The following is a 25369-nucleotide window of genomic DNA, read 5'->3' on the forward strand; positions in this document are numbered from 1 at the left end:
TTGGCAATACATGTCAATTTAAAATGAAGATATCCTTTGACTTAAGAGTTTCACTACATATCTACACACAACACACAGATGCATGCATGTGCTTGTATATACGTAGATTTCTGGAATGATGAAGCACAAGTTCTTATTAGCAGTTGCCCCTGTGAAGGGTAAAGGTCTGGGGTGGTAGACAAATCTCCTTTTCATTTTATATACTTTTTTATTGTTTGAATTTTTATTAAGTACATTAGTTTTCTATTGCTGAATAACAAATTAGCACCAACTTAGTGACTTAAAACATCTGTTTCTTTATTAGCTGGCAGTTTCCATGGGTCAGGGGTCAAGTGTGACTCAACTGGATCATCTGGCCAGGATCTCACCAGGCTGCCATCAAAGTATCAGCCAGGGCCCCAGTCTCATCTGAGGCTTGGGCTCCTTTCCGAGCCCATGGGGTAGTTGGCATTCATTGCCTTGCAGTTGAACTCATGGTGGCTTCTTCCTCATGGCCAGCAGGAGAATCCCTGATCTCCAGATCCTCTTTTAAAGAGCTCACCTGATTAGATCAGGCCAACCCAGGATAATCGCATCTTTGATTATCTTAAAGTCAACTTTAAGGACTTCAATTACATCTGCAAAATTCCTTCATCATTGCCACATTCTATTGGTCAGAAGCAACTCCCAGGTCCCGCCCGCACTCAAGACCAGGGTATTGTACGGTGGTGTGGATACCAGGAGGCCCGAGTTCCCAGGCTCTTCTTAGAATTCTGCCTACCACACCAATATGGCCAACTGTAAAACCACCATCACCACCACAATACTATCTAATACTTAAGTAGAGCTTATTTTGTAGTAGGCACTGTTTCAAACATTTTGCATATATTAGGTCAGGACAATCCTATGAAGTAGGAACTCTTCCTCCCTTTTACAGATAAGGAAACAGAGGCATAAGTTTAAATAGTTTCCCAGGGTCATAGAGCTTATAAATGTTGGCGCTAGCGATGCAAGCCAGGCGGTCTATGTCCAGTTCTGTCCCGTTCTGTGTTTCTTGCTACCCCCTGCATACATCTGGCAAATACAGACAGTGATAAAAAAGAGTTCAATGTTCCAATACCTGAGGCTAAACAACAAATATGCCAACATTTGTAGCTTAAGTACCGCAGCACTTGGTTTGCTCATGAGTCTACTTTTCAGGCAGGGGATGGCTCACACCTGCTCCACTCAGCATCACCCCGAGTGGTTCGAGGCTGGAAGTTAGAGTCATCTGGAGGGGCTCACTCATTCCTGTACAGGCACTTGACTCTGGCTGTCGGCCGGGAATCTTAGTTGTTTCTTACGTGGGCCTCTCCGTGTGACGAGTTTGCCTTCCTCACAGCATGGTGGTGGGTTTCCAAGGGCGAGCGCCCCATGAGTGAGAGAGTGAGTCAGGGAGAAGCTGTATTGCCCTTTATGACCTATCTTGGAATTTATACTGGTTCACTTCTACTGCATTCGATTCATCTGGATAGTCAAAAAGTCCTACCCGTGTTGAAGGGCAGGGGAAATAGACTTCACCTCTCAGTGGTGAGTGGCAAGGTTCTAGAAGAACGTGAGGACCTAAAATATTGCTGTCAATCTTCCACAAAAGATTGATCAATTGAGTCCTCCATCTCAGAGCTAGTCTGTACTCAAACCATCCCAATAATTTAGCTATTCTGTTCTTCAAAAGCATCAAGAAAAAGGCCCCACAATCTTAAATAATAAAACAGTAATGTCTTTCTTTTTCCTGTTTTTATACTCCTAGATCACCTTTCCCCCTTACATTTCCCTTAGGGTGGAGAACAAATGAAATTTTAAGCTCCTATCGGGTCTTTGCTGACCTGAATAATTATGTTTTCTTTCTTTTGGCTGACATTTCAGGGAAGATGCCTGAGGTAGGACTATCTAGGACATGTCAGCTCTTATCTTCTAAGAAAATAGGGAAGGATGAAGTAAATATAACCATCAAGTCATTCATTTATTCAATGGAATGTTCGAGTTTCCTCCTTGCACTGAGCACAGCCCTAGGGAAGAGATGCAGACAATGACTCTGCCCTCAAGAAACCCATGCTGGTGGAGGAAGAGAGAAAGAGAAACAACAATTTCAATATTAATTCCTATGGTAGGGTCCATCCTTTTCTGTTCCTCAGGGTGAGTCTTTTGTTACTCTCTCAAGTGGGCCAAATCAAGACAACCACCCTTACAGGTCTCCAGCTGGATCTTTGTCTTGTCTGGGACTGATGCTTCCCAGCACCCGAGCCTTTAAAAAGAAGGCTGCCATTGCATTCAAATTAGTAAGGAAGATCCTAAACTGTGTGCCAAGGCACCCTGGGGTGCTGGGATGAACTCTTAGGGGTGTTGTGGGATATTCTAAATTATTGAGGGAAACAACAGATGTCTGTTGGACACCACCCAACTACTACTATTAAGTCATTTGGATCAAACTAAATAACCAGAGCTACTTGGTATTTCTTTTGGCCTAGTGGTATGGTGAAAAAATCACTGACGTTAAGAACACCAACTGTAAGCCAAGAAAGTTTGGTAACCTCTGGAGTAACTCATCTATCAATCAATCTTCCCGGTACTTCCTCACATTTTGCTTCAAAGTGAACACACACTGTGTGAGCCATTCTTTCTCTAGGAAAAAGCCTTATCCCTTGAGCCTCCTGAAGGGACTTCTCCCTGGGCCTTCAGAGGGATCCTCAGGCAGGCATCATTTCCCATCTCTTCCTGCTTCTGCTTCCCTTTCGGTAGCCTTCTCCCCATAGCACTCCTTCACCCCATGCTCCACTCTGGCACCTCCCTATGGAAATAATCACGTCTCGATCCTCACAGGTGCCTTGTGGTGACATGCAGATTTGCATCCCTGTCCTTGCCTCCTCTGCCCAGGTATTGCTGCTCAGTAAACGGTAAGGGTAGGGAAGAAAGGTTAGGGATATTGTCGGTTCAGCCCCCACAAGATTAATTCCCATTTGAACTTCTGGTGTGATGAGAAAGGGCTATCCCGTTCATTAACATATTTTTGCACTGGTTGCTTGATAACCAATATCCTGAGGCTATTATCCCAAGCTACCACTTGCCTCAACTGAGCATTCTACTTTAACTGACCATATGGTAAATGCCCAAATGTGTACTAAATTTTTTTAAGATTTATTTATTTATTTTAAAGAGAGAGAAAGAATGCACGGGGGGAGGGGCAGAGGGAGAGGGAGAATCTCAAGCAGATTCCCGCTGAGCAAGGAACCTGATGCAGGACTCCATCCTGGACCCTGGGATCATGACCAAAGGCAGACACTTAACCGAGTGAGGCACCCAGGCACCCAGAACATTACTTTTTAATACAAAACCTGCTACAGAGTAGAAACATCAAACACTTGTTCAGTGGCCAACTGAAACAGTGTTGTATGAGGGCAAGTACTGTATTCATTTTCACCCAAATGAACTATGGATGTTTAATTGGCCTAGGCTTTTATGAATTTAAATCTTTTTTTTTTTCATGGAGAATAGAGAAATAGTTTGTACAAAGATTCAACAGTTCTACATGGAGAAAATAGAGGACAAACAGAACCATAATGTCAATAGCAAAGGAACAAAGGAGGATATTATCTTCCCAAGAGTAAACTTAACTCTGGCAAGACAAGTTGGAGGTTATCTCCCCAGAACTCGAGGAGCCCCACCATTATTGGGACAAGAGCTGGGATTATAGAAAGTTAGAGCAGGAAGAGAGTCTTGGAAGGCATTTGGCCTATTCCTCATTGGCTCAAAAAAGGACATGTGACTTGTCCAAAGATATCAGGGTTAGATTCCGGTCCCGTGCACAGGACTCAAAAGAGCAGTCTTAAGTATGTGAGAGGTGTCCTGCCAGCTCATATTAAACAAACAAAACCATCAGCAACAAAACAACAATTAAAAATCTCTAGGGGGGCGCCTGGGTGGCTCAGTTGGTTAAGCGACTGCCTTCGGCTCAGGTCATGATCCTCGAGTCCCAGGATCGAGTCCCGCATCGGGCTCCCTGCTCAGCAGGGAGTCTGCTTCTCCCTCTGACCCTCCCCCCTCTCATGTGCTCTCTCTCTCAAATAAATAAAATCTTAAAAAAAAAAAAAAATCTCTAGGGATAAGCAGAAGAATGGCCCCCAAAGATCTCCACATCTTAATCCCTGGGACCTGTGAATAGATTACCCTACATGGCAAAAGAGGCTTTGCAAATGTGATAAAGAACCTTGAGATGGGGAACTTGGCCTGGATTATCCAGCTGGGCTCAAGATAATCACATGCATCTGTGAATCAGAGAATCTTCCCAGCTGTGGCCTGAGAGAGAGGTGACAATGGAAAGAGTTTGGTAGTGCAAAGATCAGAAAGACACATGTGAAGAAAACTGACCTACCATTGCTAGCTTTGAAGATGGAATAAGGGGGCCACTAGCCAAGGGATGTAGGCGGCCATCTAGATGCTGAAGGAGCCAAGGAAACAGATTCTTCCCTAGGAACTCAGATGGAATACCTCCCTGCTGATGCCTTGATTTTAACCCAGTGAGACCTGTTTTGGATTTCTGACATGCAGAACTGTAAGAGAATACACTTATGTTGTTTTAAACCACTAAATTCATGGTAATTTGTTATAGAAGCAAAAGATGAGTAATTCGGGACACACACAGGCATGCACCCTATAACCCCTAAGCAGGCCAAGTAGACAGGCTTCCCATCTCTCTCCATTCCTTCTTCTCACTCTTGTAGTATTTTTACCCTTTCAAAGATTCCCCTGAGGTTTATTTTAATCCCATCTCCCTTGGATTGATAGGTGAAAATGGGAGCAGAGGGCTTGCAGAGTGATTGGCTCTGGGTCTCACCCCTGAGAAATGGCAGAGCCCTTTCCAGAAGGATTGGCCTGGGCTCCATGCCACCCTTCATGAAGCCAGATTGACAAAGAGCGGTCCTGTGCCAATCTGTTTAGCATCTAGAGAAACACTAGAGTCTCTGCTGGCCAGGAGACCAGGCCCAGCACTGAGGGACAATTGTTACAGACTCTGGGCAAACAGCGTGGCAGTCCAGGAAGTTGGAAGGGTAGTATTTACACACGGTTCTCCAAGAAGAGCAGGGCCTCTACAGCACACAATGAGGTTTTTATAGCAGGGTCTCTCACGAATACTCTAAAAAGCTCCAAACATTCCCTGTGACTTCGTGCAAAAGCTGAGGGTAGTGAGGTATGACCTGTGTCATTTAGATATGTTATACCTGCATGTGGTCTGTTATGTAACCACTATCCCACAATTTACACTTTATTTAGCATCACCCAGATATCTTCGGAAAATGTTCTCTGCCTTCCACGTTACGTGCATGGCACCAATGTTGCTGACCTGGGAACCTGGGTGGGGCCTGAATTAAGTCAAATGAATATTTGAGAAATGATTCTCAAATATTCATAATAATAAATAAATAATGAGAAAGGGTGTGTGAATTCAGATGGGCACTTTCTTTGAAAGCTCACACAGAGTACTGAGGGGGATCAGAATGGGGGTTAGGGCTGGAATTTGACATTCCCCTCCTCTTGCCAAATGTCGAAGCAACATTACTTAATGCTGCTGGGTATGTAAGCCAAAAAACTCCTTGCAAGGTCAGGCAAAGGGTAAAATGCCTCGGAAACACTTAAATTAGCATCATTATTCCTGGGAAGTAAAGAAATGCCAAGGGGACATAGGTGGGCAATGCCTTGGGTTTATGCAAAGTGCAAAGTAACTGCAGAGATTGAATATCAGTATGAATTTCTCAGATCAGTGGAATGCTGTGAGCTTCCTGGCTTGGGGCTGGATCTAATAGGGTCAGATATTCCGGGGATTGTCTTGTTTGGTACCATACTTGAAAAAAAATTGTTCAGTAGTGAGCAAAGTATTATTAAAACCCCAGTTGAAGTTAGGTAGCTGGTCGAGTCAGCAGGGTTTCGTAACAACTTTCAAAACATGTGGCCTAAAGCAGAACTGGGGAAAGCAGACTATGTGGATTATATGGATTGGCTAATTGGACAGTACACGAGGATAGCTGGGCATTGGAGTGCTGAAACAGTAAACAGTAACCTCTAGCACTGCATAGGTAGGACAGGAACAGAGTTAAATGTACCTAGCACAGGACTGGATGGACCTGGGGGCAAAGGAAGGTCGGGAAAAATTAAAGGTATCGGTAAGACAAAGAGTTGGCTCAAGGAAGAGGAGGGAAGGGAATGAAGTTAAAGAAACAGGTTGGGTCTACAGTCATGGTTCTTAAAGTGGGGTTCCTGAACAGCTGCGTCCTATTGTCAACCTAAAATTGTCAGGAGGCAATAATTAAGAAAGAACGTTTACTTGGGGTCAAGGAATTGCAATTCGGGGTACACAAATTTGGGTAGTAACCCAAATAGTGTCCCATTAGAGAGCAAAGTCAGGTTTTTAAAGCAAAAAAGTAAAGTTTGTATAGGTTGTTTACAAAGAATTTTTATTGGTGTTGACAGCAGAAAGCTACTCTTGACCCAATATAATTGGTTACTAAGGCTATCGCTAAGCAAAGTCTCTTACTATAGCAAGTTGCAGGTGTTCAGGCTGAGTCCTTGGAATATTTGCAGTCTGACCCAGTTCAAAAGTTCATGGTTCCATCAGTGAGGACGTGCAAAAGGCCCACCTCCTTAATGGCCTCCCGGCTGCATTTTAAAACCCCTTGACACAAGTGACCCCATTTCATTTCACCTTTCACAATATCAACTGAGAACTCATTAGAAATGCAAATTCTTGGGACCTACGGAATCAAAACTCTGGAGGTAGATCTCAAGCAATCCCTGTTCTAACAAGTCTTACAGGTGATTTTGATGTATGTTAGAGTTTGAGAACCACTGGTCTAGAAAAAGTAAACAATGTTTGAGATCTCAGCAATGAGCAGTGTCCTCCAAAGAGGTACAGAGGACTGTTGTACTGGTTCATGGCTGATGTGATGTGGTGATGAGTCAGTGGTTAAAGAAGAAGGGAATATTCAGGTGAGTTATCTGATGGCTGAGGATAAAATCAAGGGTTGGAATAAAAGGAAAAAAGAGATCCAGGCGCTCATATCATCAAAGAAGGTGAAAGTGAGTCTTAGAGGATAGCCTGTGAGGGTAAAGATTGAGAATGAGTAATATATTGGGATATCAAATGAAAGAAACTGAGAACTGTGGTAGATAAAAGGTTTAGCCATGACAGTAGTGAGCAAGGACCAGATAGCCCCTATTTCCTCTCCTCTTTAGTTGGGAAAATGGGAAAAACTAAGTTAATTGTCAAAAGAAAAAGGAGCCAGGGAGTGTCTGCCTGATTGGAGGTAGTGATGGTGGCTGCCTAAGTTGAAGAAAGGAGGTGAGGATACGTGGGAGTTTTAACTTAGCCCACCACTTAAAGGTAACTAGGCTTGAGGATGAGTAGAGAACAATTCAATGGTGGAAGTTCTGAGTAGTTAGCATAACTAACAGGCCTCAAGAACACAGTAGACTGGAAGGTCAGATCAGTGGACCAGCCTCCATTAAATGAATGGAGGACATCTAGTGGATGGAGAAAACACATACATGCAAACAAGATATAATCCTATTTTCAATATAATGTTATACTGACACAAACTTTTTCAATAAGATAAAAAAACAAAATGGTGGCATGGGAAGTTGGCTGTTATATTTCTAGAGGTTACCACCACAACTGTTATAGACTATTTAGAAGACAAGGAGCATTTCTGATGGTAGAGGAAGGAACAAGGATAAACCCACACTTAAAATCTGTAGTTACGGGGCGCCTGGGTGGCTCAGTCGTTAAGCGTCTGCCTTCGGCTCAGGTCATGATTCCAGGTCCTGGGATCGAGCCCCGCATCGGGCTCCCTGCTCAGCGGGAAGCCTGCTTCATCCCTCTCCCACTCCCCCTGCTTGTATTCCCTCTCTGGCTGTGTCTCTCTCTGTCAAATAAATAAATAAAATCTTTAGAAAAAAAAAAAAAAAAATCTGTAGTTACTGTTTAAGCAAGGAGTCATGGTCAAAGTGAATTCCCATTCTAATACAAAAAGTTAGAGGACAGCCCCCAAAATGCCAGTGTGATATTCTTATATAAGGCCCTATATTTTAATGGCATTCCTTTGTTTAATATGGAGAAAGAAAAAAGTAGAGTTTTGTAATTTAGTCAGAAAAAGTGATACAAGATATATGTTTTATTTCCATGGATTTCTGAAATTATATACTTAAAAAAAAATCTCTTATTCAAATTTACCCCCACTATATAATATTTATTATACCAACCAAACTGACACAATCATTGCTCTTGAAAGATAACAGATGTAAAATCTAACAGATTCTAAAACATAATTAGATTGCAACCAACTGGTTAACAACAAAAAGAAAAACTAAAGAACGTGAACCTTTACAACAATTTACACAGCTCTGTTTAACTTAATAGATAAGAAAAATATGCTTTGGATAAGGCATTGCTTCACCATTTCTCAGAGAATAAGGCACACAATCACTAGCATTACAAATCACAAATGTGTAAGAAAATCTAAAGACAACAAATGGTACTGGGAAAAAAAAGCAAGTGCCATCAGGACACTGACTTTTATACCAAAGTAACATTAAACTATGAAAATGTAAAATTTTATAGCAACTAAATTTTCTTTCTCTAATAAAGGTTAATCATTTTTAACAGATCAACCTGAAAGAACAAAGGAAATAGCAAATTTCCTAAAAATCCTTCATTTTGAAAAACATATGTTTTGTTTCTCAGTATCAGATATTTTTTTCCCCCTAAAGATTCTATTTGTTTATTTGACAGAGACAGAGACAGAGAGAGCGAGAGCAGGAACACAAGCAGGGGGAGCAGTAGAGGGAAAAGCAGGCTCCTCGTGGAACAGGGAGCCCAGGACCCTGGGATCACGACCTGAGCCGAAGGCAGACGCTTAACTCAACCACCCAGGTGCCCTAAAAAAGAAAAGTGTACATGCCTCCTGAGCAAGAGGATTCAGGAATTATAATAATAAATATAGTATGTTGTTAAAAATTCACTTGATAATGTCAGCCACCCTTAATTATCATTATCAGAACCACCTGCTTCTCTAAGACTGGCATACGGTTACCTCAGACGTCAATATGGATCCCATGTTTTGAAGACATCATTTGCCTGGTCCCTGTGAAATACATAACGAACGAACAGATGTGAGGTAAAGAGGAGGTGATGATGACATAAAGCCAGAATGGCAAAGGAGAGGTTTTTCCAAATGGGCATATCCACAGGCCGTGACGAATTCCATCTCGGATATGATGTGAGGTCCACGATATAAATAACATCCAGGGAAGAAAGCACCATGAGTCCTTGAGCTTGAAAAGGTGCATAGTAAGCCTCAGGGTCAGAACCACAACTGGTATGACCGTAGAGCAGTGAAGAACAGGTCTTCGTGGAAGAGTCAAAGCAGCCTGCCGGGGAGAGCGGTAGCTAGTATCATTTCCCTCTTGGCAAACAAAATTTGGTAGATGCTTCTTAATATTCTAAAACATCTTCTACGAGTCTATTAGAAATACAATGCAAACATTTTCTGCATCACCTATGAACACATGTATTAAATCTGTTACATATAAAGCAAAGAAGAGTGAGTGGGATATTCTCTGCATTAACAATGAAACCAAGATCTCAAGAACATGGTGATTAATTTTTTAAAGCTTCCTATTAGTTGCTTAGAAAAGTCACAATACAAATGTAATTTATATCCCAAACGTCTGGTTTGTGTAAATTTGGAGTTTTAGAGAATTATCTGGGGCCTCTAAGCATTGAAAAAAATCTCACAACTGAATAAAATATTCTATTAACAAGGGCATGAAAAGGAAATGTTTTTGTTGTAACCACTTTATATTAGCATTGAATATTTTCAGAATGCACTTAAAACAACATTTAGAAAGATTGTATTATTTTAAATAAGTATTACAAAGTTGAGTTAAATTCCAGTAAAAATTTTAAACCAGTACAAAACATTTAATCAGTAACTAAACAAATGAAAATTTCAGGGTTAACCAAGCCCTGAATGATTTTTTTTTTTTTTTTTAAGATTTTATGTACTTATTTGACAGAGCACAACCAGGGGGAGCAGGAGAAGGAGAGGAAGAAGCAGACTCCCTGATGAGCAGGGAGCCCGATGCGGGGCTCGACCCCAGGACCCTGAGATCATGCCCTGAGCCAAAGGCAGACGCTCAACCATCTGAGCCACCCAGGCGCCCCCCTGAATGATTCCTGAGTAAGGTTTTGCTCTCACATACTCTAAAGGCTAATTTTCAATTAGATAATTTCTAAATAAAAAGGAAGCCGAGGGCAGTGAAGATTGCCTAAATCCGAATCTCCCCACATATCCTCAAAAACATTACAGACAAGGGCAAATAAAACTATACCAAACCCCACTCAGCATAGACAGAAGCCAGAGTGCCCAAAACTTCAAATATTCTAAAGTATTAAAATACATACCACATCAGTGCGCTTTCTCTCACACTCCCACCACAAGCCAGGAAAGATGAGGGGACCTACGATTGATCTAAAATTACCACTGGAAAGAGAAGCACTGAAAACGGTCCTGGTTGATCAGAGCACTGGCTACAAAGCAAGGACTTAAAAGTGTGCATGTTCCAAGGCTTTAAGAGGCACTGGTTCTGGGGCAGAAGACGGCAAAAAGGAAGGGTGGGGAATCATTTGGACACCGGGTGGTAAAGAGGAAAAGAAGGAGTAAAAAAAAAAATTAGGTACCTATAAAAAAAAAATTAGAGGCATAAGCTTCCCACCATTAAAATACAAGGCCATCCATTAAAGAGACTATACCTTCACCATGTGCAGTCACACGACCCTTAAACCCGTGTCTTTAACTTTCACCTACTGACTGAATATCAGTCAAAGAGTTTACGCTACATTCTTCCTTCTCCCTTACGATAAATTCTAGATGAATGTATTTAGGAACCACACTTTTTATGATGCTTGGTAGTTTATCCCAATCTCTATTCTAACATTTATTGTGAACTATTTGCTGGGGTCTGTCCTTTAATGTGCTCATTTAACACCCATGACCGCCAGGTGAGGTAAGTAAGACAGAATCCACACTTTACAGAAGAAGACATTGAGACAAGAAAGTGCTCTAACACCACATACTAGGATTCAAACTCATGTCTTCTGATTCCAATCTCAAACACAATGTTATTCTGCCTTCACCTACAGCAAAAAAGCTAAAATTTGTCTTTAATCAGGAATTACTGATTCCTTACTGAAGTTTTTTAATAAGTGAGACAACCTCTAAGAAATACATGGTATATGACACATAAAAGGAAGAAGTGATCATTTCTCATTTTTTCAACAAATACCTACTGAACCCCTTCTAGATGAGCCAGGCACTGTTCCAGGCCAGTGGTGAACAAAGCAAAGTCCGTGCTCTGTGAGTGTTTACAGGTCATAAGCATGGAAAAGGCAGGCAAATCTGTTGACACTTAGAAAATATGATCTTAACTGTATTTCAAGCTCCATTCATTTGCAAAGCTAATAGGTCATTGTATAGCTAAACACCTCAGTGAAATTCCTCAAACTTCACCAGGAACTGTGCCCTAATCAGCCCATTGAAATGCACACCTTTGGCTCCACAAGGGACTGGGAAATGAATCCAATGAAGTCATTCCCCAGGACTAGGAATCATCTTAAAGCTCTTCCCCTGTTATGGAACACTCAGAAGCCGCATACTAACTGTGAAACATGAAGAACAAGGGGGAAATTATAAGTGTGGTCCTGAAGAAAGAACAGTGAAAAAAGACCCAGGAGAACCCTGACAATGACCCCCATTACTTTAAACCTGTTGATTAATGCTTCCTTCAAGACTTGGCTAGGGACCATGCTCTGTAAAGCCCGCACAGAACTCCTCAGGTACATTTAGTGAGTCCTGAGCTCTGTATGCATCCTTGGCCCTTGGTGATGCCAATAACTTGATTAGCAACATGTCTGTGTTCGCCTTCAAGGAAGTACTAAGTGCTCAAAAAAAAGTTGGATGAATGGGCTTTCTTATTTTAAAATAAGGATAATCTTCTCTAGTTCTAAAATGATGCTGTGAAGATCAATATAATGGTGCTAAAGAAATTAAAGACCAGAAAAATTAAACATATATGCTTCTTACCTTTAAAGATAAAGATCCAGCTAGAAAAAAGTGGTCTACATCAATAACAGAGGCTAAAAATCCAGCTAAAATGATTTCTCCGAAGTCAGTTGTCTTCTTGACTCCAATGACAATTGCCCACAACCACATGCCAATCACACAATGTACGGCGTTATCTGAGAGGGCTTGAAGCCAGTCATTTTGCTGAATTATTGAAAACTGAAGAAGTCTATCGGCTACTAGGCAAAATATCCCCAGACCAAGGCTGGAAATAAGAGACTCAGTGCTACAAGACTGGAGTAAAGCATGGGTCTTCTCAGCCTCAGATGCCATCCCAGACAATCCGTCAGTATATACTAAAAGCCATCAGGAAACAAATAGCTTATTCTTGTTTACATTCCCAGTCACCCTAAAATAGAAAGCAGAGGAAAAGATTAATGCCACGTAACATTTAAACAAAACAACTTCAGCAATAATTTCACAAATACAAAACCAAGCTGTAAAAACTGGTATTTCTTTTTTTTTTTGACCATTGTCAGTAATTTCATTTTATTTTTCCCAGCTTCATTGAGATATAGTTGGTAGATAATACTTGTTAAGTTTAAGGTGTATACTGTGATGATTTCATATACAGACATATTGTGAACTGATGGCCACAATAAGGTTAGTTAACATCTCCATCACCTCACATAGTTACCTTTTTGTGCATGTGGTGAGAACATTAAGACTACTCTCCTAGTAACTTTCAAGTATAACAAAACTGTACTTCTTACATGTTATATACAATATGACATGCAGCCCAAAGAGAATAGGTTAGCTTTATAGGAACAACAGTTTACACGTTAGTATGTATCAAGGTGAATTTAAGAAAGCCCACCAACTGTAATCTATTACTTTGAGGTCATCAAATAGTTCTATCTCTCAGCAATGTGTGCTACATGGTAGTGGGTACCCATTGTGTCTCTGTACCCAGCAACTATTTTCCAAACTTCTGAAAACAGCATCTCCTTCCTTTAGGAAAACTGCTCATCACAATACCCAAACTCTGGAGCTGACCAATTAGAATTCTCTGTCTCTCTTATCAGTAGTAGTAATTAATTAGTAATGACTAATTAGTCATCATTTTCCAGTAGTGATTAGACTAGTGATAAATAATCTGGTGATTAAGGTGATCCAGGCTGGACCAATCAGACTTCCTTCTAGAATTTTCCTAAGTGGAGCTGGTGGGAGAAAGTTCCTTTTCTTCTTACAGACCTGGGCTCCACTACATGGAGCAGCCTAAGAAAAAAGAATCATAAGGACATCAACTCCTCAGGTCCAATCTTTAAGTTTTTCAGAGCTGCCCTAGTTCTTACAGCTTACCCTTTACTTTACTTCTATGAGCTAACCCAGGATTCTTCCAATAAATCCCTTTTTCTTTTCTGTTGCCTCTAACCACAGAACTTTAATTGATATAAAAAGGCAATCATAATTCTGTGCTGAGTACTTACCTGGCATAGAATACTGAAATCATTCATCCAGTTAAAGTTATCAATATTATGTGATACCTGAAGTTTTTGTTTTGTATTGTTTTAATTCTGAGACTAAAGAATAACTAAATGATGTATTAAGGATGATTCACTTCCATTCTGTAATAAAAACTATCCATTGCTCATTATATATATTCTAAAATTTATAGGGAAACACAAAACACTAGAACAGGAAAACAACTTGGAAAAAGATGAGCTAAGTTGAAGGACTTACACCATCTGACTTCAAGGCTTACACAGCTGCAGTAATTAACGACAGTGCGGTATTGGAATAAGGACAGACAAATAGAGCAATGAAACAGAATAGAAAGTGTGATCAGAAATAGATCCACACAGGGATGCCTGGGTGGCTCAGCTGGTTGAACACCTGATTCCTGATCTCAGCTCAGGTCTTGACCTCAGAGTTGTGAATTCAAGCCCTGTGTTGGGCTTCACACTGGGTGTGGAGCCTACTTAAAAAATATATATGTATAAAATAAATTAAAAGAAGAGATAGGTCCACACATACACTGTCAATTGATGTTTGACAAACATGCAAAAGCAAGTAAATGGAGAAAAGATAGTCTTTTCAGCAAATGGTGCTGAAACAAGCGGATATCCACAGGCAAAAATAATGACTCTCAAACCATACTTCACTCCATATACAAAAATTAAGTCAAAATGGATCACAGAACTAAAAGTAAAACATAAAACTATAAAAGTCCTGGAAGAAAACATAGAATATTTTTGTGTCCTTGGGTTATGCAAAGAGTTCTTAGAAGCAACATCAAAAGGCCGACCTGTTTTTTAAAAATTGATAAGTTGAACTTCATCAAAATTAAGAACTTCTGCTCTTTGAAAGACTATGTTAAGAGAACGAAAAGACAACCCACAGACTGGGAGAAAATATCTGCATATCTCATATTTGATAAAGGATTTATATCTAGAACAAAGAATTCTGGAAACACAATAATAGAAAAACTAATACAAAAATGGGCAAAATATTTGAAAAGGTACTTTACAAAGATGATATACAGGTGATCAATAAGCACATGAAATATGCTCAACCTCATTAATTATTAGGGAAATGCAAATTAAAACCACAATGAGATACAAGACATACCTAATTAGAATGACTAAAATTAAAGATTTATCATCCCAAACGTAGAAAAGATGTGGAGCAACCAGAACTCTCATACACTGCTGGAGGACATTTAAAATGATAAACCACTTTTCAGTTTCTCAAAATGTTAAACATACTTCTATCATAGATTCAGTCATTCTACTCCTAGGTATTTACCTGAGAGAAATGCAAGCATACACCCACACACAGACTTGTACATGAATGTTCACAGCAGCTTTATCTACATTAGCTCCAAACTGGAACAACCCAACTGGATAAACAAAACATGGAATAAAAAGAGACAAAAAAGTAATACAAACAAAAACATTGATGAATTTCAAAATAATACTTAGTGAAATAAGCCAAACAAAAAGAAAAGAAAAATAGAGTACACAGTCAAAACTCATGGAACTATACAACACAAAGAATGAACCCTCATGTAACTACAGACTTCAATCAATATATCAATGTTGGTGTATTAATTGTCACAAGGTATCACACTAATGCAGAATGTTAGTAATAAGGAGAAATGTGTGTGGAGGGAGAAGTAACATATGGGAACACTCTGTACAATCCGCTCAATTTTTCTGTAAACCAAGAACTGCAATAAAAAAGAAAGTCTTAATTTTTAAAAAGTAAATAAATGAAGTAAGTATGGAAAATGTTATAACTGTTTAATATAGGTAATGGATATACTATAGTTCATTATATTATCTTCTACTTTTCTATATATTTGAAATTTTCATTTGGAAATATTTTTAAAAGAGTACAGAACATGATTCCATTTATATAAAATTCAAGAAAATGTAAACCAATTTAAGTGACAGAAAGCAGATCAGTGGGGCTGGAAGGATAAAAAAGGAGCATTAAGAAACTTTGGGGGAACAGATGTGTTCATTATCTTGATTGTGGTGATAGTTTCATGGTTTATAGTTTCATATATACATCAAAATGTACCAAAATGTTATGTCAATTATACTCCAACAAAGATGTTAAAAAGTTAGGAGAATATATTTTATTGTCAATAACAACAGCAGGCTTTCATGTAAAAGGAGCACTCTGAAAACAAGAGCTTATGGAGATGAAAAGTCTGATTGCCCAAATAAAAGCTCAACAGGAACAATGCATAATAAAATGAATGCTTCAAAAAACACAATTAGTGAATAAGAACATTTTTGAAGAATTTTCTCAAAGCTTGTTGGGGAAAAAAATGACAAAGAGTTAAGCACTGAAAGAAAAAAATAAATTCAAAAGATAAACATAAAATCCTTTAGAGTTTCCAAATCCTGCCCCGCCCCAGCCAAAAAGGTTATCTGCAAAAGGAAAATGTGATTAATACCAACAATAAATGCCAAAATACTGTGGGGCAACATTACTAAAGCTCTGAGAGAAATGGATTATGACTGTAGGATTCTACATAAACTAAATTATGGCACCTCTGTGACAATCATGAATTTCATAATTTTGCCTTTGAAATTATAACAGCTATATACAATTTCTGGGGGAAAAAGGATGGAGGAACAGGACTTCTAAATCACTAGGAAGACAGAAGAGGAATAAAGAAAACTTGATCAGTACAGCAAAACATAAAAGGAAAAAAAAGAAAAAAGAATTTACTGTCACCCCAACCCCCCAAAAGAGTAAAAGGGACCAAACATCAAACACACACGTATTAAATTTATCTATAAAGAAACAGATTGGGACAAAAGGAAACATCCCAGTTATTGTTCATAAGAAAATATCTCAAACAAAAAGTCTCAGCAATATACAAAATAAAGAGATGAGAAAATATATATCTAGAATATACAAGCCAAATAAAGCAGCCGTGGTAATATTAATATCAAATACAAAATTCATGGCAAAAGACTTAGTGGTACTAAAAGGGATAAAATAAAGTTATATAAGATGCTTACAGGGCACTGGGGTAGCTCAGTTGGTTAAGCGTCCGACTCGATTTCGGCTCAGGTCATGAACTCAGGGTCGTTGGATCGAGCCCTGAGTCAAGCTGCGTGTTCAGAGTGGAGTCTGCTTGAAAATCTTTCTCCCTCTCCCTCTGTCCCTCCCCCGGCTCATGCTCTCTCTTGCATTCTTGCTCTCCCTCTATAAATAAATAAATAAATAAATAAATAAAATCTTTAAAAAAAAAGATGCTTACATGACAAACCACAAACAGGTAAGATATGTAAATTATATAAAGTAGCCAAAAATAGGTATAGATAATCTAAATAATATAATTACAAGTTTGATTTCATATGCAGGTCTAAAATTACACATTTTACATGGAAAACACATTCTTTCCAATTGTCCATGAAACATTTACAAAAGTTAACTACCCATTTACTCTACACAAGAAAAACTTCACAATGAAGTTTCACAATGAAAACTACACAAGAAAAACTTCAATAAAATCTAAATACTGGAAATGTTCAGGCCAAATTCTCTGACCACAATGCAATATAATTCATCACTTTTTTTTTTTTTTTTAAGATTTTAGTTATTTTATTTATTTGACAGAAAGAGACACAGCGAGAGAGGGAACATAAGCAGGGGGAATGGGACCTGGTTAAAAAGAATAGAGTGGCCTAGTTAGCTCAAAGAAACTAAGCTTAAATGATGGTACAAGTAATACCTTTAGAGCCAAAATACTTGTTTTCAAGTATTTATGCTCTGTACACATTTCAGGAAGGAAAACAAAAGTTCAGAGAGCAAGGACTCAGTCAACTTTGTTCACTACTATATCTTTCATGCATACTAAGTGCTCAATAAGTGTTGAATGAATTCATGAAAAATCTTCATATACTGGATCTGTTATCCAGCAGGAACTGCATATTAAATACTTAAACGGCATTTAGCAAAATGTAATATCCATTCCTGGGATCTGCATTTTTAGCAAGTATGACTACCAAGTAATTTTTATATTCACTAAACATTGAGAAACACTAGTTTACCAGAAACCAAAATCATGAAAACCAAGAAATATTACCTTAAAAGTTAGAAACAGTAAAGCTATCAGAATATTGTTCTGGCAGTTTCATTCCACTTAACGAGGCAAGGAAGGGACGGAGGGAGGGGGGGAAGGAAATGTATCATTACCTTACCAGGAAGAACAGGATAATTACATTAGTTGGCAAGTGAAATGACTGCCTATTCAAGAGAATCCATTGAAAACCATTAGAATTTAAGTTGCAAATGGTGGCTAATTCAAGATAAATACTAAAATAATCTTTATAATATATAAGCAATCATCATAAGAAAAAAGTGGGAAAAAACATTCACAACAGCAATAAAAACCCAAATACCAAGGAATAAACTAAACAGGAAATATTTGTGAAGAAAACAACAAAGCTGTATTAAAGGACACAAAAGATCAATCAGTTCTTTCGAGCTCTGGTGGCTTCATACTATGTTAGCTCAGCTTAGTTGGAAGCACATTTTTCAATTCCCTTCCTTGTAAAGTTCTTGTATAGTTCTTCCTTGCATGTGGAGCTTGCACATGATCTGTTAGCTTGCCTTGCTGGCATGGGGAAGCGGACTGGCCTGCAGCTCCTTCAGCTTCTCCAAATCCTGGGTCTGCATGTGCAATCCCCGGGTCAAGGGTGTTAGCCTCTCCTGGTAGATCATCACCCACAGCATCAAAACTGGAGTTGGTGAGAAGCCAATGCAGATTCCATTCTGTCCCTGCTCTCCTCCACATCCACTTTCCCTTCTCGACTGTGTCTGTCTAGCTGGCTTGTAACCCCCTCAGGCTCAACAACAGACTCAGAGGCAGGAGTCTGTCCAGACTGCTTTCCCAGTCCCCACAATTACAGAATGTCTAACCCCTGTCTAAATCCCAGGCAAAGTAGTTCTGCTTCTTTGATGGAATGTAACTAATACAAGAGCCAGACCATTTTATTGAGTAAGAAGACACTGATGGTGTTATTCTCCTCAAATAAAATCATCTATAAATTTAATATTAATCTAATTAAAATCATAAAGGGATTTTCTTTTAGGAACTTCACAAAGTGTTTCTAAATTTCATTTAAAAGAGTTAATGCCAATAAACTTGGAAAAGCAGAGTAACGTAAGTACTGAAAGGTGAACACAAAGTCTAGAAATCAAATAAGTGTGTGTATGGGGGTGTGGGGAATGTGTATATAATTCTAAATTGGTAGAGGAACAATTATTATTTAACTCTGATCCTGTATCGGTTAGGATTCTTAAGTGCATGGAAAAGAAAACACTCTGGCAGTAAATGCAAAAAACAAATTTATTAAAAGGATACTGGGAAATCACAGCCAGGTTTCAAGAATCAGGCCTCAAAGTTATGCCTCGAGCACCTCAGTGAAAATGACACCAGACAACTGGTCTGATGAAGACCTCCCCAGCACGGAGCCCAGCTTACACTGCCTAACCCCCTGTCACCAGGTATTACCACCGGCACTGAGTCAGTGCTACCCTGTCCACTGCTGCCGTGGAAGACTCTTGACTGTATTTGCTTATTTGAACTCATACACTATTTGGATGGGGCAGGGTATGTGTCTGATTGGCTGGGCCTACATCACATGACTAGCTACAGGGGAGGCTGGAAAAGACAGTATTTGGCCTTCTCAGCACATATTGTGGAAAGTGGGCTCTTTGTTTCTTCCAGTTGCATTAGAACAGCATACTCACAAATATACTATGCTGGACAGGAAGAGCCGTCCACACTAGTAGTCAGTCTGTTAGGCTTTAATTGCTAAGTAATACTGGAGAGAGTCAATCATCAGACGAAACCTGAGAATGGATCATCTCCTTTCAATCTGTGCAACGCATAGTTCAATACAGTAGAGTTGTTTAATCAAACAACTCTAGGTTTTAAAATGTCACATCCACACGGATCAGAGTTTTGCAACATGATAGAACATTTCCCTGGTTAAATTAACAAAGGGAATCAATGTCATTGACTAGCCCTGGAAAATGTCTATGATTAGATAGCTTTTGTAATCAGTTTGGTTATCAAGTTTGGGATATTTACATGAATTTGTAAACAGACTTCTACATAGTCGAGCTAGCTTGACTTTTAGAGAGGAGCTCAAAATTATTTTTATTAAAAAAAATTTTTTTTATTTATTTGTCAGAGAGACAGTACCAGCAGGGAGAACGGCAGGCAGAGGGGAGAAGCAGGCTCCACATTGAGCAAGGAGCCCGATGCAGTACTTGATCCCAGGACCCCGGGATCATGACCTGAGCCAAAGGCAGATGTTTAACCGACTGAGCCACCCAGGTGTCCCTCAAAATTATTTTTAAAATATTGATAGACATGACTACATAAGAATATAAAACTTATACATGGCAAAGTTAAAGACAATGGAGGAATTGTGATTCTCTTTATGATGGGGAAAGATTCAAAGTTTTACTTTATTAAGGTCTCTTAAAATTAAGAGGAAAAAATCAGTATTCCAATAATAAAGTGGGCAATGTCTATCAAAAGGCAATTTGGAAAAGGAAGAAATACAAATGATCAAAAAAAATTATTAGAAGGTTTCAACTTTATTAGCAATCAATTGAATTATATTAAAACAGTATTTCAATGTACAATTGACAAAAGATTGCTAATGCTTTCTGTTAGTAGTGGTAGGAAGATGATCACTCGTTCTGTTTATTAACAGGAGTATAAGTTAGTATAATTTTCTAGTACACAATTTGACAATATATATCAAAAATCACTTAAAAATAAGCAAATATGGGGTGCCTGGGTGGCTCAGTGGGTTAAGCGTCTGCCTTCAGCTCAGGTCATGATCCCAGGGTCCTGGGATCGAGCCCTGCATCGGGCTCCTTGCTCAGCGGGAAGCCTCCTTCTCCCTCTCCCACTCCCCCTGCTTGTGTTCCCTCTCTAGCTGTCTCTCTCTCTGTCAAATAAATAAATAACAAATCTTTAAAAAAAAAAAGAAAGAAATCTTTAGGGAATTATGGGTGCTTGGGTAGCACGAGATCCCAGGACCCTGGGATCATGACCCGAGCTAAAGGCAGACGCTTAATGACTGAGCCACCCAGGCGCCCCTCCCTAAAGATTTCTAATGTCTTTCTATTATGACCACAAAACAAATAAAGCTACTCTGAAATTAGTCAGAAGTCATTAAACAACTCAGACCATGATGCTAAAGTCAGTATCTTAAAGGTATAATTTTTGAAAAGTAGAAACATACTTATAACATTAAAAATATATATTAATAAAAATATTAGCATATATAACATCAATAAACATTAATAAAATTTTATACAATTCTTATAAGTCAAACTGATAATATAAAAATAATTTGTTCATATTTATGTATTAGTTGACACATGCAAAGTCTGTACAAAAGATTTCTATATCTCCAGGTGAAATAAAGTTATACAGACACCTTTAATTCTTTCATATGGTGAAGAAAACTTGCTTTGCACTGAATAACTGTTTTGTTAATGATAATGGAGTCTACAACAATCCTCAAATTCTTGGTCATTTGCAATAATGAAAATTGTTCTGAAAAGCACTAAGATTGGGTTAAAGTGTACAGATTCTTCCAGGATGAGGAAATGAGTGATTTCAAAGTACTTTCAAGCAAGACCAAAATGTAAAAAAGGCAAAAGATACATCCAAGTCATGAAACCTTTCTATAAACTTCAGGATTGACAGTCCCATAAATTATGAAGCATTTGTTTTTACTTTACGAAATAAACTCTTGACACTTGCATGGATAAAGAAGTCAACATGTTTAAAGGTTCGGTGCATATAATTTTAAAGTTTATAAAATATCCCTTTGAACCAAAGACAGATGCCAGTATCCACTTAGCTGGATGGGAACTGGGACACACAAATTTCAATGAATGACCACGCCAGAGAAGTGCTACACTAGCAGAAACATTCCCCTCCTTCAGTAAGCTGTGGCCTGCAAATTAGCCCAAAGAAGAAAGAAGGTCACTCAGGTGAAAGAGCGTAAGAATGTAGGCTGGACACACTTACATAGAAGTTCAAGAGAAAAGCTCTGCTGCCACTCAAACTATGCTTATATCTGCATTTATTACAAATTTATTTTCAAATCTTATCCCAGAAAGGGGACAAAAATAAGAGGTCATTATCCACTTAATTGCAAATTGCATGATGCCACTATAAAGCCACTGCATTACACCCATCTTCTTTTACTCTTGAAACAATTTTCATCACCCCAAATATATTTAAATGTTACTAACCTTGTGTTTTAAGTTCAGATTTTAAAAAGATGGGGAGGCTAATGATGTGTTACGAGCAAAGTGAAACATCAAAAGATCACTTCAAGTCTTTAAATGATGATCCAGATTTAGTGACCTGAAAAAGAAAACCTTATTGTTTATAATAATATAACTCTATCATGGTTTATGAATAGGAACACATACACATAATGGGGCAGCACGAAATGCATTTTATAAATGGAGAGTATACAGCAGCTTGCTTGATGACAGAGGAACAAAAAGCTAATGAGTGAACGTGGAAGGAGATCCTTCAGCCCCAGTCAAGTTTGTAGATGACTAGAGCCCTGCAAACATCTGGACTACAACTGCATGGGCCCCTGGGCCAGAATCACCCAGCTAAGCCTCTTGCAAAGTCCTAGCCCACAGACACAGTGAGATAATACTTGTTAAATGTTTAAAGCCTCTAAGTTTTGGGGTGATTTGTTATATAGTAATAGGTATCTAACACAATACTCTTTCCATTTTTATAAAGGTATAATTATGGTCCCAGAAACACAATTCTGACATCTATTCCACTCTATTAGGGCACATATTTAACATCTTTAGCTTAGATTTTGAGTATGAGGATAAGAAAAAAAACATTTTTTGGGGGGGGAGAAAGAACATTTATAAGTGTACTGCCTTTTATTTACTGTCTCTTAGACACCCAAGTGTACCCATTTTTCTTCATACCTTTTTCTTCCTTTTTCCACTTCCTACCACTCCCCTACAAATAGAATGGACACTGGAACCTCAAAAACTGTAACATAACTTTGTTTATTCTACATACTTACTTTTGTTGGGTAGTTCCCTTAAGAGTAGTAATTGTAATTTTCTTTTTTTTTTTTTTTTTAAAGATTTTATTTATTTATTTGAGAGAGAGAGAGAGAGCACATGAGAGGGGGGAGTGGGAGAGGGAGAAGCAGGCTCCCCGCTGAGGAGGGAGCCCGATGCGGGACTCGATCCTGGGACTCCAGGATCATGACCTGAGCCGAAGGCAGTCGCTTAACCAACTGAGCCACCCAGGCGCCCAATAATTGTAATTTTCTGTTAAGCCTCTCATGCATAAAATCTAATGTGCTGAAGGTATTTAATAAATATTTCATTATACTAATACAAGGGGTAAGCAGGTAAGCAACCCTCAGCCTATGAACTAAAAATATTTTGGGGATGACTTCTTATCTCATAATAGCCTAACATGTCCTTATGACTTGCAGCCACTTTCTACGATGGTCAAACTGCCACACCCCATTCCATTATAGTAAAATATCATCAACTATGGGGCCTTTTAAGTATACATAGTAGTAATCTTCCCTTTCCTTAACTCCACAAACATAATTAGCCAGTCACTTTAGTTATGCACTATTATACAGTTTGTTAATAATCTTAGACAAATCTTTCTGCCAAAACAAAGAACTAACAAATTCCCAAAATAAATATCATCTGCTTCACTCTTCCCATCACACAAATGTTTACAAAAACCTGAGGTAAAAGCAGTCTAAAATCTGATAACTACCTTTAGTATTGCTTTACAAATAAGTCTTTTTCAATGTCAGTGCTGTGAAAGTTAATATATTTAATTTTTTTAAATTTTAATTTTTTAAAGTAATCTCTACACCGGATGTGGGGCTTAAACTCACAACCCGGAGATCAAGAGTCACACACTCCATCGACTGAGCCAGCCAGGCGCCCCTAATATATTTAATTTTTTAATGCTATAATACCTAAAGCAGATGCCAAATGCAGCTAATTTGCAAAGGAAAGAAACACAAATCCTGCTCAGTTTCACAGAAACTTTTGTTTAGTTCCTACACCATTAGGAATAAAACATACAATTCTGAATTTAAACATTTATCGAGTCTCAGCAAATTCCCCAAATCATTCTTTCCCAAGGCTGGTGTGATGCAGTAATTTTAAAATGCCCATTAAGAAAATAGGGCAGGAAGCCCTGGCGTCATAGCATTTCCTATGCAAAGAAGGGATCCTGTCACACTTAACAGTAGTCACGCCTTCAGGGACCCGGGGCGCTTGGGACTCTCGTGCCTGTTAAAGAGGGCAATGGGCAACTCCGACAAGAACCCCGTCACCCCGCTTAGCTTTTACATTTTAACGCCAGGGACACAGAGCCTAGGCGAGGACTGGGTGCCTGTGGAATCTCGAAGGCTCCACGAAGCCGGAGGAAGGAGCCGGACCTTCGCGCACATCCCGGGATCGTCGGACAGTGCCGGCGGTCAAGCACACCGCGCTGCCTCTGGAGTCCCGCGCGCTCGCCGCCCCTTCACGCCCTCCCCATCTGGAACCTGGGGCTTCGTCTTCCCACCTCAGGACGCAGTTTGGCGGAGTCCACTCCGTCCCCCTCCCGCCCGGGCCCTCTCCGAGCTCAGCCGCGCCCACCTTCGTCTTTCCAGCCTGAAGCCCGCAGCGCTAACGGCGGCCCCGCCCCTTTCCCCTCCCCGCGGCCGGCACCATAGAGAAGCCGGCCGCCGGCCAGAGCGGCTCCAGCCCCCAAACGTCGGCGGAGAGGATGCCGGGATACCGGCCCCATGCCTAACGGACGAGAACCGATAGCTGGGTTTTTTCTTTGGAGGAGGTGGAGCGTACTACGAGTTCTTCCCCGCCGTGCCCCATAAGGAAACCTTTGGGACAGCGGGGTGAGAAGTGCAAAGTGCCTTGTTGGTTTCCTCTGTCAAACCTGAGCATTCGTTCTTGGCTTTGCCGGCGCCGTGCCCCAGACTTAGCAGCCGACATACGACGCACCCTTACTGGCGGCTGGGAAGCTGGGGACGAAGTGACCTCACCTAATGTTGGATGTGCGGGCCCAACACCCAGACCTTGAGCGAGGAGCCACGGGCCATCTTGGGTCTCGAAGGGATAGAGAAATTTCCGGCTTCCTTTACCGGGTCTTTCAGGTTGGGCGCCGGAGTTTTTCCACGAGATGGAGGGACCGCGCGATCCGGCGGATCCGCCGCTTCTTCATAGCGCTCCAACGCCCCCTTGGGGATTTCTTGATAATTATTCTTTGCCACTTTGTGGACAGACGGTGGGGGGCTACCACTTTATTGTGGCAGCAGATAGAGCTGGACCATTTAATCATGACTACTAAACGCACAGGAGTTGGAAAAAGAACTGCATAAAAGGTAGCTTGACCCTAATTAACCGGACTCAACATGCAGCTTTTTAATGGGACTATGACCAGGTCCCAGCCTGCCTTTCCGCCTGAGTGAGCACCAAGGAGATGTCTAGCTTGGCATCGGCTCTAGGAAGCACTGGTGCAAAAGAATAGTCTCAAAAAGGTGTATTGCTTTCTTCTTCCTACCTAGTTTCTCAAAACAAGGGTGAGATGGAAAGCAACGGCAGTAGTGGGGTTATATTAATTTTACAGTTGAAAGACAATTCTATAG

The 25369-nt window shown here is 39.8% G+C and overlaps 1 protein-coding gene across 7 annotated transcripts; it reads right to left on the reverse strand.

The window, feature by feature from the left end:
• Positions 1–276: 276 nt before the first annotated feature.
• TMEM267 (transmembrane protein 267) lies at positions 277–24926 on the reverse strand. Of its 7 annotated transcripts, XM_078066700.1 has the most exons (6): positions 24363–24409; positions 21951–22065; positions 16673–16859; positions 14937–15030; positions 12150–12537; positions 277–9435 (listed from the first exon to the last, which is right to left on the reverse strand). In XM_078066700.1, exons 5-6 carry the CDS (start codon positions 12459–12461, stop codon positions 9100–9102), a joined length of 648 nt encoding a protein of 215 aa, XP_077922826.1. In that variant the 5' UTR covers positions 12462–12537; positions 14937–15030; positions 16673–16859; positions 21951–22065; positions 24363–24409; the 3' UTR covers positions 277–9099. The 7 variants fall into 7 exon arrangements, with proteins under 7 accessions (XP_077922826.1, XP_077922829.1, XP_077922828.1 ...); XM_078066703.1 differs by lacking the exons at positions 14937–15030; positions 16673–16859 and having other exon boundaries at positions 277–8943; positions 9099–9435; XM_078066702.1 differs by lacking the exon at positions 16673–16859.
• Between the last annotated feature and the right edge of the window lie 443 nt (positions 24927–25369).

Source organism: Halichoerus grypus, chromosome 2 (genome assembly GCF_964656455.1).
Source record: "Halichoerus grypus chromosome 2, mHalGry1.hap1.1, whole genome shotgun sequence".
Lineage (NCBI taxonomy): Eukaryota > Metazoa > Chordata > Mammalia > Carnivora > Phocidae > Halichoerus > Halichoerus grypus.